At 61.2% G+C, this 17,879-nt stretch overlaps 5 protein-coding genes across 5 annotated transcripts; 3 read left to right on the top strand and 2 right to left on the bottom strand.

Annotated features, from left to right (window-relative positions):
- Nucleotides 1–1,538: 1,538 nt before the first annotated feature.
- A1Q1_05453 (uncharacterized protein) lies at nucleotides 1,539–3,481 on the top strand (the record flags this gene model as incomplete). Its single annotated transcript, XM_014328091.1, has 2 exons — nucleotides 1,539–2,482; nucleotides 2,524–3,481. 2 exons carry the CDS (start codon nucleotides 1,539–1,541, stop codon nucleotides 3,479–3,481), a joined length of 1,902 nt encoding a protein of 633 aa, XP_014183566.1.
- Nucleotides 3,482–3,675: 194 nt separating this feature from the next.
- Nucleotides 3,676–5,689, bottom strand: A1Q1_05452 (glucose oxidase; the record flags this gene model as incomplete). The annotated part of the gene is made up of 5 exons (XM_014328090.1): nucleotides 3,676–4,679; nucleotides 4,734–5,031; nucleotides 5,088–5,285; nucleotides 5,385–5,413; nucleotides 5,458–5,689. 5 exons carry the CDS (start codon nucleotides 5,687–5,689, stop codon nucleotides 3,676–3,678), a joined length of 1,761 nt encoding a protein of 586 aa, XP_014183565.1.
- Nucleotides 5,690–7,425: 1,736 nt separating this feature from the next.
- A1Q1_05451 (uncharacterized protein) lies at nucleotides 7,426–8,847 on the top strand (the record flags this gene model as incomplete). The annotated part of the gene is made up of 1 exon (XM_014328089.1): nucleotides 7,426–8,847. The coding sequence occupies one exon, from the start codon at nucleotides 7,426–7,428 to the stop codon at nucleotides 8,845–8,847; it is 1,422 nt and encodes a 473-aa protein (XP_014183564.1).
- A 2,100-nt stretch (nucleotides 8,848–10,947) lies between these two features.
- A1Q1_05450 (amino acid transporter) lies at nucleotides 10,948–16,335 on the top strand (the record flags this gene model as incomplete). The annotated part of the gene is made up of 9 exons (XM_014328088.1): nucleotides 10,948–11,044; nucleotides 11,180–11,750; nucleotides 11,801–12,027; nucleotides 12,111–12,490; nucleotides 12,722–12,822; nucleotides 12,869–13,283; nucleotides 13,338–13,985; nucleotides 14,031–14,221; nucleotides 14,769–16,335. The coding sequence occupies 9 exons, from the start codon at nucleotides 10,948–10,950 to the stop codon at nucleotides 16,333–16,335; spliced, it is 4,197 nt and encodes a 1,398-aa protein (XP_014183563.1).
- A 142-nt stretch (nucleotides 16,336–16,477) lies between these two features.
- A1Q1_05449 (uncharacterized protein) lies at nucleotides 16,478–17,312 on the bottom strand (the record flags this gene model as incomplete). Its single annotated transcript, XM_014328087.1, has 3 exons — nucleotides 16,478–16,751; nucleotides 16,928–17,037; nucleotides 17,238–17,312. The coding sequence occupies 3 exons, from the start codon at nucleotides 17,310–17,312 to the stop codon at nucleotides 16,478–16,480; spliced, it is 459 nt and encodes a 152-aa protein (XP_014183562.1).
- Between the last annotated feature and the right edge of the window lie 567 nt (nucleotides 17,313–17,879).

Here is a 17,879-nt window from a genome sequence, read left to right as displayed (position 1 = left end):
TATGCTATCGAGCGGTCGCTGTCGGTGTCGATGGCGAGCGAGTGTCGGAGTGTAGAGTGTAGGAAAGACGAGATGAGGTCACTGGTATGCTGGGTATGCAGCGGATGCGGAGTCTTAGACGGCAGCAGCCAGGCGGCTCGCGGACGTCGCGGACTTTTGCAGCCCTCGAGGCCCTCAACGAGGTTATCTGGAGGCGCTGGCTTTGATCGGCAGCGGGAGCTTTCCCACGCGACGCCATGGGTCGGTGCCGAGCGCTGTCGTGCGTGTCGCCTGGTGGCCGCTGGGCACTATGGAGGGACGCCGTCGGTCACTTAATCGCGCACTTGCTTGCGGCCATCGGGCTCATCATTCGGCGTCATCGGCTGCGGTGTCTGGTCTGTCCGGGGCCCAATGTCTCGTTCGATGTCTATCAATGTTGAGGAGTAAGAGGTGGTAGGAATGATCGTGAGCGGATGTTGCTACACGCCGACTCCTCTCAAATCGATTTAGCCTGAGACCCTGCTTCTCACAAGATGCCGAGTTATCCTCAACATACACACAGCAAAGTAAAAATGTCTCGCTGGGGTGAAGCTCGAGACGGTCTCCAGGCAGGCTCGCTTTATAGCGGGAGCGGACCTGGCGGAGTCGACCAGGCGGTGCGGACAAGGTTTCTCCACGAGCCTCAGCCTCCCGCGGCTCGGTTTGCTGAAGCCCACCTTCAACACGAAGCTCCGTCCACTCTCTCCACGCAGCAACGGCAGACAGACAAAAATGGACCTCTAGTATCCTACTATTCCAGGAACTCGAAGCGCTCTAGTGCTAGCGCACCGGGATTGCTCCACTCCGCGGGCTTCTAGATTTCTTCTTTCTCTGCACGCTTGGCGACAATCAAACTAGCAAGCGTCAAGCAGACAAGCCGTTCATGGGTCCCAGACCAAGATGCACAAACACGGCTTCGCCGCAGCCATTCCGTTCGGGAGGAGGCATATGACGTTCAGGCACTTCTAACCTTTCAGGCACCGGCGCAGCACCTGATAGCTGTGTTTGTGCCGCCGCCCGCCGCCGCGGCGTACACCCACAAACCCACACTCCGTCCACCAGTGCGCAGTCCGAATACTTGCTGGTCTCGTGCAGCAGCAGTTTGCAGCCTCTGTCCTCTTGGCAATGGTCAGGTGGTGGCGCACATTCAGCCCCGCACCTGGAGGCCTTTCAGCGGCAGCAACTGTCGACTCAGGTGCTGCGCAAATTCTCTGAGCATGTCGGCCCACAGCGGCAAAAGCGTCGTACTAACCCGGCCCACACCGTGGCGATCCGCGCTAGTGTGACCCTGCGATCGTTGATTTCTGACTTTGCTGACGTACCCGGATGGCTGCGCTGCATCTGTTGTTCTTGCTTCTTTCTCATTACTGCTTGACTACACTGATCATTGCTTGTTCATCGCGATATCGACTGTCTTCCCCTCATTCATCGCCCCAGACGACTTGTTGCTTCGACGCTCATCTGACCGTCTCACCGCCCCAGCATCGCGCTAACGCGCCAACACCTAAGCGGAAGTCAGCATGATGCTCCACGCGCTCCTCGCGCTCGCCCTCGGCGCCGGCGTGCGCGCGCAGGAAGACTTCAAGCCCGACACGCGCTTCAACGTGACCTACCCCGCGACCTGGGGGCAGGTGCACTACACATCGGGCGGCTCGGGGCGGGCGTGCGTCCCTTCCTTCCCGAGCTTGACGCAGTGGGCGACCCCTCCGGCCAGTGAACTCCTCTACCCCCGAGTATCCTGCCCCGGCAGCCTTTCGCCAAACGTCCAGTTCATCTTCCCCCTGACGCGTGTAAAGTTCCACGGATACCTCGAAAATGCGTCGGCGGCGGATACACTGCAGCTCCGGATCGACGGACGGATCGTCGCGTCCCAGCCGAGCTCGGAACCGGGCGTCCTCGTTGAAAGCCCCGAGCTGCTCTGGGGCAGTCACCGCGTGATGCTCGACGTGTTTGGCGGCAACGCGACCGTGCATATCGAGAACATCACGGTCACGACGGGGAGTATGGGCGAGCACGGGAAGGAGAACAGGCAGGATTACAGCGTGATCACCGATGGACGCCTGAACACGAAGCAGTTCGGGTTCGAAGGAGAGTGGAACGTCACCGACGTGCTCGAGAACACGAACCGGTCGATCGCAACGACGAGCGACATAGCCTACGCGCAAGCGATCGGCAGCCGTCTCTCCCGCCTCGCCCTCAACGTGCCCGCCAACACCTCGTTCCTGCAAGTCATGGGCAGCGTCTCGCCATGGGGCAAGTTCTTCACGATCGACTGCACCCCGCTGCCGCCGCTCATGCTACAGGGGGATCTGGCCTACGACGGCGACTCGCCGTTCGAGATCCCCGCCGTCTTGTTCGCGATCCCCCTCGATCCGGCGGTCAAGTACAACGCCTCGCTCGTCGTCGGCGACGACCCCGTCGCGATGCAGCTTGGCGTATCGAGTGTGGCGTTCTGGAACGGAACGTGAGTTCCCCCTTCTTCGACGGAGCTGGAGCTGACATCAGATCGAACGACACGACTCCCACCCCGGGCCCGAGCCCGACCCCAAGCGCGACGGGCACGCCGTACCACCCCCATCCGGAGAAGGGGACGAATGTCGGCGCCATCGTCGGCGGCGTAGTCGGCGGCGTCGGGGGCGCGATTGTGCTCGCGCTCGTCGGATTCCTGTTCTATCGGCTGGGGAAGAAACGCTCCCAGCGGAAGGGCGGGTATGCGCCGCAGGCGTCCGAGAATGGGGATCGGTTCGAGGTCGACGACAGCGCTACTGCTACTCCCTATATCGACTCTATGCCGCTTACTGCCGCTGCTGCTGGGGCCGGGACAGGACGCGTGACGCAGGGCGGGAGTGCACAGGTTGGCGGCCCGCAGACAAGTGGACGGCCAGTGCTCCCCCCGCTAGTCACGGAGACGAAGCACGCCCTCGACTCGCCCGCGACGACGAGCAGCAGCGCCTTCCTCACCCCCGGCGCGCAGACGCGGCACAGCGACATGCTTCTCTCCCCTGGTGGCGAGAGCTGGACCAATATGTCGAGCCACACGTTTGGGCCGCGCACCGAGTCCTCTGTCCCCCTCACCCCGCTCGAAAGGGAGATCAAGGCTACGATTCCTGCCTCGTCCATTCCTCCGTCCCCCGTCACGCCTGCGACGGGGACGATGGGGGGTATGGGGGGTATGGGGAGTATGGGGAGTATGGGTACTTTCGGGCTCGGGGCTGTGGACGAGCAGAGGGCTGGAGGTGAAGTGGGTGCCGGGGCAAGGGGGGAGGGGAAGACCCGCCCGCCGCCGGCGGAGAGGACACGGAGACCCCGGAGGGTCGCGCAGGAGGAAGATGCGGGCAGGATGGAGGAGGATCTCGAGCTTGTCCCGCCATCCTACAATCCGGAATGGGCCCGGGAACGGCAGTCGGCGCAGCCGCCTCCGCCTCATACGCCGACGGATGGCAACCCGCCACACGCGCTGTGAGGTGTCAGTGGAAGAGAATGTAGTTTGTATCATTATGCATGTATCCCCGTCAAAAGGTCCGTGTGGGCGTGGTCGTGATTGTCCAAATGCTATCGTTACTATTGCTCCTCCAGTCGGCGTCGCCAGATGCCAAATCGTCGAGAGTTGGTCCCGGGGACCCGCAACACTCGCTTTCGCTCGTGTTCCGCTCGTGCTTAGACGGCACAAGCATCCTTCTTGATCACCTCTGCCGCGCGCTCCGCCAGACCGTACAGCACCGTCATGAGGTGGCTCGACACCTGGAAAGGCAGCACGGACGCATCGAGCACGCGCAGTCCCTGCGTGCCGTACACCCTGTGGTTGGCGTCGACGACGCCGCCATCAGCCCTCGGCTGCATGGCGCACGTTCCGATGGGGTGCCAGTTGGACCTGTAGTCGTTGCGCGCAAAGTTGAGCCAGTCCTCGAGACTGTCGCCCGTGTTTGATCCGGGCTTCCACTCGTTGGTAATGATGCCGGCGAGGGGCTGGGTGCGGCTGTAAGTGCGCGTGTACCGCAGCGTGGCGGCTGTGGCGAGGCGGTCAAACTCGTTCGTGAAGAACCGCGGGTCGACCGTGAACGCGTTCGAGTAGGGGTCGTTGGATGAGATACGCACGAATCCGCGTCCAAAGGGGAGAAGGAACCAGGTGTCGTAGTTGACGCTGTCGCCGCCGGTCCAGTCAAAGGCCTCGCCGACGGCCGCGCCGTCGTTCAGGATCCAGTCGCGCTGCAGCGTCATGACCTTCTTCAGGCCCTCCTTGCTGCCACTAGCGCCGGCATCGACAGCCTCCTGTGCCCACTTGTCCAGGTTTGCCTGGAGCAGGCCAGAGAGACGCGAAGAGTCTCCGCCGGCAATGTCCTGGAAGCGGGGGAACAGGATCGACTGCCCGCCTCCCGCTGCGCCACCCGTGAATTGGAACGAGGTCGTCGAGGTCGTCTGGTCGATCAGGTTCTGGCCCGCGGGCAGGTCAACCAGCACATTCACGCCGGCGCTCTCGAGGAAGGCGCGGGGACCAATACCACTGTGCTGGAGGAGGACAGGGGTGCGGATCGAGCCGGCAGCGAGCAGGACTTCCTTGACCGCGGAAACGGTGCGGGTCGTGCCTGACTGGTCGCGGAACTCGACGCCCGTGGCACGCGTACCGGAGAAGGTCACCTTGCCGACGACGGCGTTGGTCAGAACTGGGCGTCAGCTGGGGGTAAACGAAATCGGGCAGCGTTGCATTCGCGACTCACTCGTCAGAGAGGGGAAGTCTTTCTGCCACAGGTACCCCTGGTACGCGTCTGAGCGGCGGTTGTTGACCTGGTTGTGCGCGACAGGGCCGAGGATGGCGGGGTTGCCGCAGGAGAGATCGCGGGCGTAAGGACCGAGGGATGCGCCAGTGTTGTTGAACACCTTCTCGAATGCGACGGGGACACCGGGGTTGATGTTGACGCCAATCGGGCCAGAGGTGCCGTGGCACGAGGTGTCAAAAGTGAGCCCGGCGGCCTGCTGCTCGGACGAAGGGGGGTGGTACGTCTCAACGCTCCGCATCTGTTATTAGCTACAACCGCAACGATAGCTCGTGGGGAATTGGAGGGGAAACATACCAAAGGCGCGAGCGTGTCCCAGTTCAAGCCCGCGTTTCCGAGCGTCTCGAGGTCATCGAGCTGGAACGTGTGCGGTTTCGTCCACGCCATGCCGTTGATGAGCGTCGAGCCGCCGAGACCCTTTCCGGCACGAATCTTCATGCTCTTGCCTCCGCCCTGGGGCTGGGGGACGGTGTTGAAGGCCCAATCGATTGCACTCTGCTTGTCAGCTGTGATACGGACTGACTCCCAGCTGAACCATTTAGGAAGCTCCGCCGATCAGCGGCAAGGGCTCGAGCGCGTGGGTGGGTGACTCACGTCAAACGACTGCGTGTACTTGGATGCGTCTGCTGTCAGCACGGTTTGAAAGTCAAATAAGCTGGGGACTCACCAGTGACGAGGCTGTTGCCCTCTTCATCTCCGCCGGCCTCGACGAGGAGGACGCGGTGGTTCGCCTCTGCCAGGCGGCGCGCGACGACGACACCAGTCAGACCGCCGCCTGCAATGACATAGTCGAAGCTTTGGGCTGCGACTGAGGCACCGTCGGTGGTGGTTGCGCGCTTGTATGGTGCGGCCAGCGCGAGGGCCGCGAGCAAGGGGAGCTGCGCCAGTTGGAGCAGCATGATGATATGGAGAGTGGAGGTCGATGATGAAAGGGAGAGGGAGGGGGAGAGGAAGGTACGGATCTGGGTTGAGCTTTATTTAAGCTGCCAAGAATGCTGCCCTGGTTCTGTCCGTTCGTCGGAGCCGGAAGCACAGACTGTCTGCACGGGCACACCGACGCAAGACACACCCCTGGCCTCGTCTTGCAATTCTGCATTTATCGAGAGCGGAGGAGCCAAGGAGGAGGAGGAGTGGTCGGTGACTGCCCCTTTGTTTAATGCCAAAGCACCGCCTTCGGCGTTCGAAATGGAGACACCCTGCGGACCATAGTTCGGATGTAGACATTCTTTTCTCCCCTTGCCCGTGATAGTCCCTGACTAGTCCGAGCGAGGAACAACGTCACTCCCTCCACTTTTCGAAAAGAATTGATAAGATTTGTTGCGTCTGCTCGCCTGCCAAGTGGACGGAACCCACATTAACGCACACGGGTCCCGATGACTGACTGAATGAGTGCGAAGTGACGGGCAAACAAGCTTCCATTGCTTCGGGGACGTTACCACAGGGACAGGCGTCACCGATGTCACAGTGCAGATCTGAACAGAAGAGCGGTGCTTCGCCCTTCATCTCCAGGGTATAGCCAGCCCCCTTACGGCGGTGACCGCCCACCGGGCGAATGTTCGGCACACCCGCAACGTCACTCCGCATTCCGAGCGAGTAACCCTCGATGCCCGTGATGCTTGCAGTGGGCAACTTGTAACTCTTCTTCCTCCTCTCTCTGAACTTTTGGACGGGCAACGATAGCAGACTTTACCGCCGTCGACATCGATATCAGCTCTTAGTGTAGCGTCGCGTACACCACGTCACAGCATCGCGGCGATCAGGCAGACCACCCCGCTGCCCACGCGGCGACGTTGTCTGGGAAACTCGGGCAGCGGTCTGGATATCGGACGTACATCGCCGACCGGTCTGTGATCGACGTAGCCGCTCGGACCGTGTGCGAGTACCTCTTAAGCTGCTACTACTCGCGCTACGACTGCTGGGATTGTTGTGAAACTGGGAAGATCAATGCAGCGGCCATCGGTCGCCTGGCCTTGTTGGCCGTTGGCAGCGGCAAGACACTTCAAAGCGCTCGCGGTTGTTAACATACTGATGGAGTGGCCTGCACGCGCGCACGCATCGATCGCTGACTGGCTTGGGCGCAGTGAGACTGCGGAAGTTTGCATCGGCGGATCATTCACTCGGGGTGGCCTTCCTCAGTCGTCAACTGCGGCGCACTCACTATTAACCATCGACAACGCTTTCCCACCAACCACCACCCGATCAGCGCATTTGCCAAAGATGGGACATTCCGCCGTCCAACTGCCAAGGATCTTTGAGCTTGCGCACGGCCAGGGGACATCTTGAGACTCGACTTGGGCGCGTTCTGTGGTCTTTCGAAGCCGCGAGGAAGGTATGTGTTGACGTCTAGCGTAAGCTTACACCAAGGCTGCCTTCAAGGGTAACGCGTACATTCAACAACACGCGTCCCCCGCAGAGCTTCAAAGCGCACTTTCCAACAAAGTTACCCCTCTGGGCGCCCACCTGCCGAACCCGCCAACGCGTCGGCAGCGACACCTCGGCGAGCGCGAGCAAACCTGTTCGGAAAGGTCGGAAGCGGGGTGCGAGTGCTCTGGAAGATTCAGCGCGTATCATTCGCCCCATCGACTGGTCAGCCTGTCTTCCCCAAGACGGCACGCTGAAGGACATCGAGAACCTCATGCGCCAGATGCAGGTCGATAAGCAGACGCGCGTTAGCATCGCGCAGTCGCTTGCGTACGCCAATAGCCTGTTCGAGTCCTCGCACTGCGCGCTCATAGGCATCCGCTTCGCGACAACGCTGGTCCTCAGTCCCAAGCTCGTGGCAGTCGAGGTCGCTGACTGGTCGAGCACCGGCAAGGTCGTCGGCGTCCGCGAACTGCTCAGCAACCTGAGCCATGAAAGCTTCCCTCATTCCCTGTTGAGAGAGGATGGCCAGCTCGACGCAGAGGCCTTCGGTCTGTTCCAAGGCTGGATACGAGCTGCCATAATCGACCAGGCACACCGAGACGCATCAACGCCGCTCAACCGTGTAGCGCTGGGCGCTCACACTAACCGGTCTGTCGCCGAGTACGAGGCTCAGATCGGGTCGCGCATCCCATTCAGCGTTGAGGAGGAGGATCGTCTCTCCGTGGTTCGCACTGCCAGATCTGTGTCGACGCATCAGACCTCGAGGAAGTCCAAGGAGGAGCATGGCTGTTCGACCGGTGGTGAAGACCGTCACGACAAGGATGACGGCGGGGCGGGAGGGTCTGGGAGTTCCGGTTCGGCCGGCACAGGGCAGTGTAACAAGAGAGCAGCGAGGACAGCGAGGACTGGGGGCTCGCAAACCACGACGTCCACCTCGACGGCCGCTGGCTCTGCGTCGACTCATAGCAAGTCTCGTACCGCAACGACGGCCAGTACGGACGACGCCAACGCACTCAGCCTTGACCTCGGAGGATCCCTTGCTGGCCTCGACATCTCAGACCAGTTAGGTCCTGAGGACCTCCAGGCTTTGAACGCAGCGAACGAAAGTTTACCGTTAGGCGCGGACGCTGAGTCCTTTGCGGCCAGCATCGATGCCGACCCCGAGCTACTCGCGAGTCTGCTCAGGGAGGAGAAGCACGGGCCCCTCAGCGTCAAACGCTGGGCCGCAAACCCGGAGAACGGCGATTTCGTTCTGGCCGTGTTGACAGCAGCTCTGGAAGACCTGGGCTGCATGGTGAAAGTCGTCTCGCCTGACGAGATGTCCCAGCTCCGCGCGGAAGAGCGGCGGGTCGAGAGCCCTGAAGGTTCACGCGAGCACTTCCCATCATCGACACAACGGTCACCAGCGCTCCCCGAGCTCGACTACTCGGACGAAACCTCTTCCCCAAGCCCCGTGTCGACCGCGCAGCTCCATACGGTGCTGCTGCCCCGTGTCACCGGCGAAGAGCCGAGCACTGGCGCCACACCTCCCGAGCCGGGCATGGCCTCACCCTTCGCCGAGCAACGTGCTGAGGCCGATGATGATCAACCTGGCACACCGGCAACAAGGAGACCCAGACTCAGAGAAACGTCGGCGACACGGAGACTGCGCATGCGCGTGGCTGAGCGGCGGCGGAGGACCGCACCACCGTAAGCGCTCGCGCAGACTCCCTTGATCGGGTCAGCAGCGACGAGGCGCAGGTCATGTCGCAAGCACTGCCTCCACCCCTCCATCGCATCTCCACCACCGACGTCCACTCAGTATCCCACACCGCACTGCACACAACCACACAGCCGCGCACACAGTGCGACTCCCTCGGTTCCCACGGCAAACGAGAGCTCCTGCGTTCGACCCCTCCTTTCCCGCGGCCCTCTTTGTCTTCCTAGCCTTAAGGCGCCGGGAGGTCCTCCAGATCCACCCACACTCACTCATGAGGCTCCCTCGGCCTCCCACAGTGTCCCCAACACACCTCCCTCCTCCTCCACATTGCGCTTTCCCGCTGCCCGCCCTCCTCCACATCACACGGCAACACAAACCAACAAGTGTGTAGAACCAGAGCACCGTGGTGCAGCCGTTTCCGTCTTGAAGTCTGGTCCATTCGGGCCGCTCCCAAGGGGATTCAGTAGAGACACACTCGAACGCTGGCTTTGTCCGCCCCACGCTGTGGGTCAGTAGGGTGGGAAGCGTACCGCGACTCTTTTTGCACCTCAGCTCCTGAGTAGGGCGATGCATTCTCACTCTTGCATGCGAGAGAGTGCCGTCGGACTTTCCTGGTCGGGGAAGCATGAGTTGTGTCAGTGAGCGAGTGAGTGAGAGTCGGGAGCGTGATTCCAGTGAACCTGGCCTGTGTCAGTCACCCAGGACAGCTCGGTCAGACGCTCGCTCGTCTGTGCGGGGCCACGAGCCGATCTTCTTCAGCCCACATCGTGCCCACCAAAGTCATTCTTGGCTCGGCTCGTATCGAGCCAGTCACCCAAGCTCTCGAGCAAGTCACGCGGAATGCCGCATGCACCGGTGTCTCCAATGCATGTTCCAGCCCGTAACCCCCTCTTCACCACGTCCATTCCATACCTTGTGTCGCAGTATGTAGCCCCATGTAGCGGAGGCGGAGGACGCCGCCCTATGCATCACGGTGCCCCGTATCTGACTCCCTGTTCCGAGAACTCAGGCCCTGTTCCGAGACGCAAGACGCAAAAGGTGTCGGCACGCCATACCAAAACTTAGTGGGAATGAGAAACGTGACAGCTCGACAGCAGGTAGGTCCGCGGTGGCTCCGGCCGCGCCGAGCGCCGCCGTGCGCCGCCGTGTGCCGCCGTATGCGCCTCCGGCTCACTTTTCACTGTCTCAAAGCCAATCGGCAGTTTCGGCATGTCTTTTCATCCATTCTGTGGGCCAGTGACAATTCGGGGCGGTAAAACGCGGCTCAAAGCTGAGGGGGTGGTTGACCCGGCTCTACCGGTACACATGCACGACGGTGCGATGGGCATGCCACGGTTAGCCTATGGTGGCCGTTGGGCCGGGAAAATATCGGGTAGTACGACTAGTATTTCGAGCCCACCGGTTGCGTTTCTGGTGATTGGTAGGGATTGGGCCGGGGGCGGGGCCGGAGCTTGCAGAGCCTTGCTTTTGCTTGGCACGCCAGCGCCGATCGACCAACTGACGAGCAATCCGTTTTCGCTGTTCTGTCGGCACAACCTGGGACAAGTTGTACATCTGTGCAGCAGCAGTTCTATCGGGATACTCGGGTGTTAGAAGTGCTGGAACAGCCGTCTGATTCCCATGAATTCGCAAACAGCCGTGCGCTATCTTGATGCAGATTTTTCATAATAGAGATACGGCAGATAGTACGGCTAAGCTCGTTGGGTGGCTCTTATCTTGTGCAACGGAATGGCCACGGCGAGTGCGTCTCCGATTGGCCGTGGGGCAAAGGGACGTGGGGGATCGTCTGCTGAGGAACCTGAGGCACCTGAGGGGGCGCACGGGGGCGTCCTGGGCCCCGCGCTTTTCAGGCTCAGCCTGGACAGCCTGGGCAACACAGACGGAAGCGAATCAAGCTCGGTGCCTTGCTCAACTGCGATGGGCGCGACCCGAGTAACCTGTTCAACGCCCAGCGATCGCCGCCCGCACGTGACGCGTAACTGCTACCCCCCGCACTACACACCCGAACAGAGGGACGATCGACCACCCCTCCCACACCACATCGCATCTCACGTCCTTCCTTCTCTTGACTGATTCACTCACCAACACCCTCCCATGGTCAGGACAAGCGTCCCCATCCCCGCCAACGAGGCGCCCAGAGGTCAGAAGAAGGACGGCGTCGTCCGTTCATCCCTCGAGCTCGTTTTCAGCTGTGAGTAGCTTCTTTCCATCAATAACAAAATCTTCCACCGCAGCAGCTTCCCACCGCGTCTCGTCCTCCTTCACCCGTTTCTCTTTCCCTCACACCCCTCTTATTGGACATAGGACACCCGACTGATGCCTACAGACTCCCGATCACAGCAACGCTTCAACGGCGGCTTACCGTCCGCACCGTCCTTTGTCGACTACCAGTGGTCGGCCGACGACAGCGACGCCGACACGGGCACGCCGGGCGAGTACGACACCGAGTCGGCGTGGAGCGGCGACGAACACGACGACAGCGCCACCAGCGAGGTGTTCTTCCCCACTGACCCAGTGCGCCAGTCGCAGGAGCGCTCCATGGGACCAGCGGGTGGCGCGCTCGCGCTCTCGACGGTGACGGAGAGGGAGGAGGAGATTTCACCAAAGTCGACGCCGCTCGCGACACCACTCCTACCAGCAAAGAGGGGTGGTATCATGAGCCTCTTTTCCACGACTCCGCCAGTTCTCTCGTCCAGCGTTGGCTCGAACGGGTCCCAGACGCCCCGCCCGCCAGTCCGCCTGCTTCCCGACGTGGAGGCGACAAGCCCCCAGACTTACACTGGTAACCGCTACCATGCCCAGCGCGGATCGCTCGGTCTGCATCCCTTCCCCGGGCCGGCAAACGCCAACAAGGACAAGGACCGCACCCCGCCAGCGGACAATGAGATCGGAAGAGCGTCGTGTAGAAGGCAAAGTAGATGAGGAAGAAGATTATGCCGGTCTTTAGACCGGACTTGGGCCGCTGGGGCTCGACTCACGCCGAGGGCGCCGAAGTGATCGGCGTCACAGGCGTCAGCGGCGCAGGGTCAGTCAATGGACCCAGCGTCCCGCCGGCTGAAGTGTCAGCAACAGCGACGGCTACAGACGGAAGACAGATCTCTCGCCAAGATCAGGTTGTCGGGGAGTTTTTCTCATCGGGGACGGACATCTGCCTGCATGGACGTAAGCATGCTCGTAAGCTAGTCGAGTCCAGTCTTCGCGGTATTGCTCCCATGCTCGCAGATGTCTGTCTGGAACCGAAATTCGGACGGTGAAAGGCATCAAAGTCCGCCTGCTTCCCGACGTGGAGGCGACAAGCCCCCAGACTTACACTGGTAACCGCTACCATGCCCAGCGCGGATCGCTCGGTCTGCATCCCTTCCCCGGGCCGGCAAACGCCAACAAGGACAAGGACCGCACCCCGCCAGCGGACAATGCGCCTCTCCCCGCTGAGCGGCCGACGGAGAGCACGCCGCTGCTGAAGGCGCAGCCCTCGCCGCGACGACCCTCCCGCTCAACGCCGAAGCGTTGGGTCAATGGGCACTTGTCGCCGACCGTCTCGTCTCGCCGCAGTAGCATTGCTGGCAGGCGGGGGAGTGTCGTGCGCCGGAGGAGCAAGCAGCTGGAGCACGTCGGCGAGTCGAGCGACGGGCAGACTGTGAGTTGCGCAAGGATGGGAAAGAACTGACGACCAGCTGTTCAACGCGTGTGCTGTGCTCGTTGGTATTGGACTGCTGTCCATGCCTCTCGCGTTCTCCTTTGCGGGCTGGATTGGAGGGACGCTCATGCTGATTGCGTTCTCGTATTTGACTTGTCACACGTGAGTTTGGCTTCTGTTGCGGGCGCAGCTGTTAGCAGCCGGATATGAAGCTGACAACGCAGCGCGAAGCTCCTCGCACGCATGATGTTCTCCGACCCGCTCCTCACGGGATACACGGATATCGGGCGCAAGGCATTCGGCCCGTGGGCCGGAGCAGTCGTCAACGGACTGTAAGTGGACTTAAGCTTGCGGTGGATTGCTGATAGCTAACGACAGGTTCTGCCTCGAGCTCTTCGGTCTCTCTGTCGCGCTCGTCGTCCTGTTCGGCGACTCGATGGAGATTGTGATCCCCCGCCTCTCAAGCGACACCTACAAGCTGATCGGCTTCTTCCTCATCCTCCCTACCGTGTTCATGCCGCTGCGCATGCTGTCCATTCCCTCCGTCATGTCCACCCTCGCCACGGTCGTGCTGGTCGGCATCGTCGTGTTTGATGGGTTCTGGAAGACCAAGGCGCCTGGCTCCATCCTCGACCCGGCCCCGACGCGCATGGGACCGGAGATGTACCAGCTCAACTGGCTTGGTAGTATCGGCCTGGTTCTTGCTGGATTTGGAGGGCACGCTGTCATCCCGTCCGTCGCGAGAGACATGAAGAAGCCCGAGAGCTGTGACCGTATTTTCAACATTGCTTTCGTGAGTGACAGCCTCGTCTCAGCTGCACGGCCTTTGGCACGAAGCTAACTCCAGTTCATCGCCGCGGCCATCTCGTTCATCTCCGGCGCGGCCGGCTATCTCATGATTGGCGACGTTGTGTCTGACGAGATCACGCGCGAGATGCTCGACCCGTACTACGGCTATCCCCGCGCTCTTAACATGGTCGCCGTGTGGATGATCGTCGTGACCCCACTGACAAAGTTTGGCCTGTGCTCTCGCCCACTTAACGTCGCGGTCGAGGGATTCCTGAACCTGGCTCCTGCGCCTGCGGTCGTTGCGCAGCGTGAAGCGGAGCACGAGGCGGAGCGTGAAGGCCGCACCAGCACCGAGTACGCCCGCAGCGAGCGCTACAGCGGGGAGCACCTGCGCTCCCCCCTGCTGCGGCCTAGGAGGCACAGCATCACGGGCGCAATGGAGTCGGCGATCAGTGTGTTCTCGACCGCGGGCGTGTCGGACTATCTGGGCGAGGACGACTCTACCATCGGAGAGAGGCCCAAATCGCCCTTGCCCGTGGCGGAGCCGGACGGAGCGGCAGAGGGCCGGAAGGGTATCGGCCGCATCGCGTGCCGTATCGCGATCACGGTGACGTGTGTGGCGACGGCGGTCCTCCTGCCCGGTTTCGGACAGGTGCTCGCGTTCCTGGGCAGTTTCTCGGCCTTCCTGATCTGCATTATTCTTCCGGTGAGTACGGAGCTCAGAGCACGAAGTGCGACGTGCGCAGTGAAGGAAGGGAGTAGTGCTAACGGACAGCTTGGCTTCTGGCTCCGTCTCGGACCCCGCATGCTCAAGTCGCCCGAGACGGCCGGCGACAGGGCGTGGCGATACTTCCACTACGTGGTGCTCTTTGTCTCCACGATTCTCATGGGCATGGGCACCGTGTGGAGCTTTATTCCCACCGAGCGGCCCCCGGTGATGCCGTGAGTGGCGAGCGCAGCGAGCCGCGAGCAGAGCGACCAGAGCGAGCTGTAAGCGGAGCGAACCCTGGTCCTCGACCATATAGCCTAATCGACTGGGTCATGGCCCGGGATGACCAGTCTTACGAATATGGACGAGAGACATTTCCTGGAGTAGGAGAAGGGTGTGCAGAGCGAGAGTTTGGGAGGAGGGGTCTCCCGAGGGTTAGGATAGAGACACCAATCACTTTTTTACGAGTTAGGCGACGCAATAATTGTAATGTACCAGTCTGTTAGCAAATGCATGGTGCTTTTGGTCTATGGTCCACGCTGTCTCGCTCTGAGTGCGGCGGCGAGTCAGTCAGCGGGCAAATCGACGCCAGATGGTTGGCCGCAGAACAGGACTCGGCTGCATCGGCAAAGGCTCGGCGGACTCAGCGGTGGAGGTGAACGGGGGTGCGTCATGGCCGAGCCGAGATAAAAGTCTGATTTCGGCGTCGCCCATTCCACCAACGATGATGATTCTGCGACAACTGCCCCAGCGCGCTTGGCGCTGCTCCAGCGTCTCCAGCGTCTCCAGCGTCTCCAGCGCGCGCGTATCGGCTACGACTCTCGCGCACTCCGCCCGCCTATCCGGCACTCGATCTCGATGCAGCCTCTCCCCGTCCAGAAATCTATCGACGAGTCCGTCTAGGAGCAGAACGCCAATCGCAGTCCCCACAAACCCAGGATCAGAGAACCCGCCCAACTTCAAACCTGCAGTGGAATACGAGCCGATAGACAGGGGGCTGCCATATCGCCGCGCGCTACTGCTCTTCTCCATCCCCGTACCGCCGACTTCCTGGCCCTCCCACGCCGAACTCATGTGTCCCCTGTTCGGGAGCGTCCAGTTTGCCCTAAAATCACACAAGATCGGGATGAACGTTGTGTATGACGGGGTGGGGACTGCCACAGATCTAAAGGGAGTGACGAGTCTGCCTGCAGAACTGGTGTTTCCGGACGGACGGGTTTACAAATGGACGAATTTCAGCGAGGCGACACTGGACGAGGCGAGCTTCCTGGACGCGACGCGGTACACAGCCCAACAGCCTGGACCTTGGATAGCAGGGATGGGAGTGCGGGCAACGCAGAGGATCATGGTGTGCACGCACGGCGCGCGGGATTGCCGCTGTTCTGAGCGCGGCACACCGCTCGTGCACTCGCTCCGCACGGCTATTGCCTCCAACTCCAACTCCAACGCCACCGCGGACTCCAAGAGCGACACCGCCGCTGACGCGGCGGAGCTAGCGGATCTCGAGATCGTCGAAATCGCCCACGTGGGGGGCCACAAGTGGGCGGCGAATGCGCTGCTGTATCCCAGCTTGGACATGTTCAGCAATCTCTCTGCGGACGATGCGGACAAGTTCCTGCGCTTCATTCAGAGCGGGGGTGAGCAAGAGAAGGGGATGTGGGAGCATTGGAGGGGAAGGATCGGGTATAATGACTTGGTCCAGATGCAGCTTGGGCTGAGGGTTGACCGGATTGTCGCCGAATCCGAGTCCGCCACAGAGTCGAGAGAGAAGGCCAACGAGAGGAAGGAGGAGGAGGACGGCGACTCGCTCGATTCAACGAAGAGTGCGCCGACTTCTTCTGGCTCGACGGCTACCACTCGCTCAAAGGGCAACTCGGCCCGCTTGGCCTCCGACCCACTCTCCGACCCCCTATCCTTCGACACGCTCGACCCCCTCTCTGGCCACTCCGAGTTCAGCGGTCTCGACGGGCTCGACACGGCCTCCACCCGCCTGAAATACGCCTCCTCCCCAACCGTCCCGCTCACCTTCACCACGTTCGACAACAAGCCCCTCTCTGTCTCCGCGCCCCTCGGCGCGTCCCTCTTGGAAGTTGCGAGACTCAACAATCTCCCCGGTATGGAGGGGACGTGTGGCGGGAATTGCGAATGCGCCACTTGCCACTTACACTTCCGACCAACTTGGGAGGAGGCACCAGTGCAGGAACCGAGTGAGGAGGAGGAGGACATGTTGTTTACTGCGCTCGAGTATCGGGATGGCGAGAGCAGGCTTGGGTGTCAAGTCCGAGTTACTGAGGAACTGGCCGAGTGGAATAAGGATGGAGGAGTGCTCAAGTTGCCCCAGTACTAGATCTTAGAAACACTAGAACATGCAGAAAAACATTGTACATCTATGACTCTCTCTCATACTCCCACTCCATCACTCTGCACATAGTCTCATACTCGCCGCGCCTCTCCATCCTCCGTCAAAACACACGGCTCGCTGCGCTCGCCTAAACACCCGCTCCATACCGCGCAATCGTCCGCACCTCCTCCAACAAACCCGCGAGATACTCCTCGCTCTCGTCGCCCTGTGCGTACCGCTCCAGACTCGGGATGAGCGCGACAGCAACCTCGACGCGCTCCGGGCGCAGGTGCATGATCTGGGCAATCTCAAAATTGTTCAGGAAGCCTGGACGCGCCATCAGCGCGCCGCGCATGCCCTCGCACAGGCTGGCGTCCATGTTGGCAAACTCGTCGACGTAGGTGATGGTGGATTTGTAGACTCTGGGGCGTCAGCGAGCGGCGAGCGGCGAAAGGCTGGGCAAGGTTTATGCTGGAGAGGAGATGTACTCCTGTATTTGAGAGACGAGGAGCGGTCATCGAGTCTAACAGCGACGACACACCACTCCTATTCATCGACGCTCTCTCGGCCCTGCGGGCCTCAGAGCGCAGCGACTCACTTGTTATCCGGCGCGGGGGGAGCGCCCACCTGGTCCCTCGAGATGCTCAGCAGCTGCCTCACCTCGGCGAGCGTGAGTGCTTCTCCGTTCGCGGCAAAGTCTGCTGTCAGCTAAGCGTGGGAAGCGAGCATACCTCCAAACTGGAGCTTGGTCGCGTCCTCTTCTTGCGCCTGGAGTTAGCTGTCGTTCTGCTCGATAGCTCTGAGTGATGTTGGGGAAGGTCATGGGGGAAGGTCACTGGCGAAGACAATGGCGAGGAAGGTGAAGCAGTCGTCGAACTGCTACAGCTCCGCTGCACTCGTGTACTCACCGCTCCACGCCTCCTGTGCTTCTCGACTGGTCTCGGCTGTGCGAGCTGCGCCTGTGTCGGTTTCGTGTCCTCCATGATGGCCTGAGTGGAGGTCGAGAGGAGATCGAGTTGCGTAACTGCTTGAAAGCAACAATCTCGAGTGTGTGGCCATTTAGCATCCGCTCCAGCAATGTGGTTCTCACGTGGCGGAACAGAAGGTTGTGCCACGCGGTATTTGCGAAACAGGACAGACTTGCCGGAAGGGGCAGACAGGCAGGCGGCGGTTTGTTTGTTGCGTGATGTGTTACGTAAAGAGAGGATGGCCAGGGCCAGTCAGTGGCAGAGAGAGACAGGTCCCTGAGGGGCGCGCGGCTTCGGGGCCTGGAGGGGACAGGAGTGAATGGGCTGAAATGGGGGGAGGGGATTCGCGATCCGACGATCGCCCTCCCTCCCTCCCTCGCCGCTCATGGCCGGGCCCTGGAACTGGAATAGCAGAGGGGATGGATGGATGACTGACGACGCCTGATGACTACTTTTGGGTGGGTGGGTGGATGATTGTGCACTGGAGTGATGAAGCTTGTCCGCGTTGATTATTTCAGGTGTGAATGGAAGCTTAAGAAGGAGGGAGCGAGGAGTGGATGTGAGCATGTGAGGGGGTCGAGG

The sequence above is a fragment of the Trichosporon asahii genome (genome assembly GCF_000293215.1).
Source record: "Trichosporon asahii var. asahii CBS 2479 unplaced genomic scaffold scaffold00005, whole genome shotgun sequence".
NCBI lineage: Eukaryota > Fungi > Basidiomycota > Tremellomycetes > Trichosporonales > Trichosporonaceae > Trichosporon > Trichosporon asahii.
This window is presented reverse-complemented; position numbering and strand designations above follow the sequence as displayed.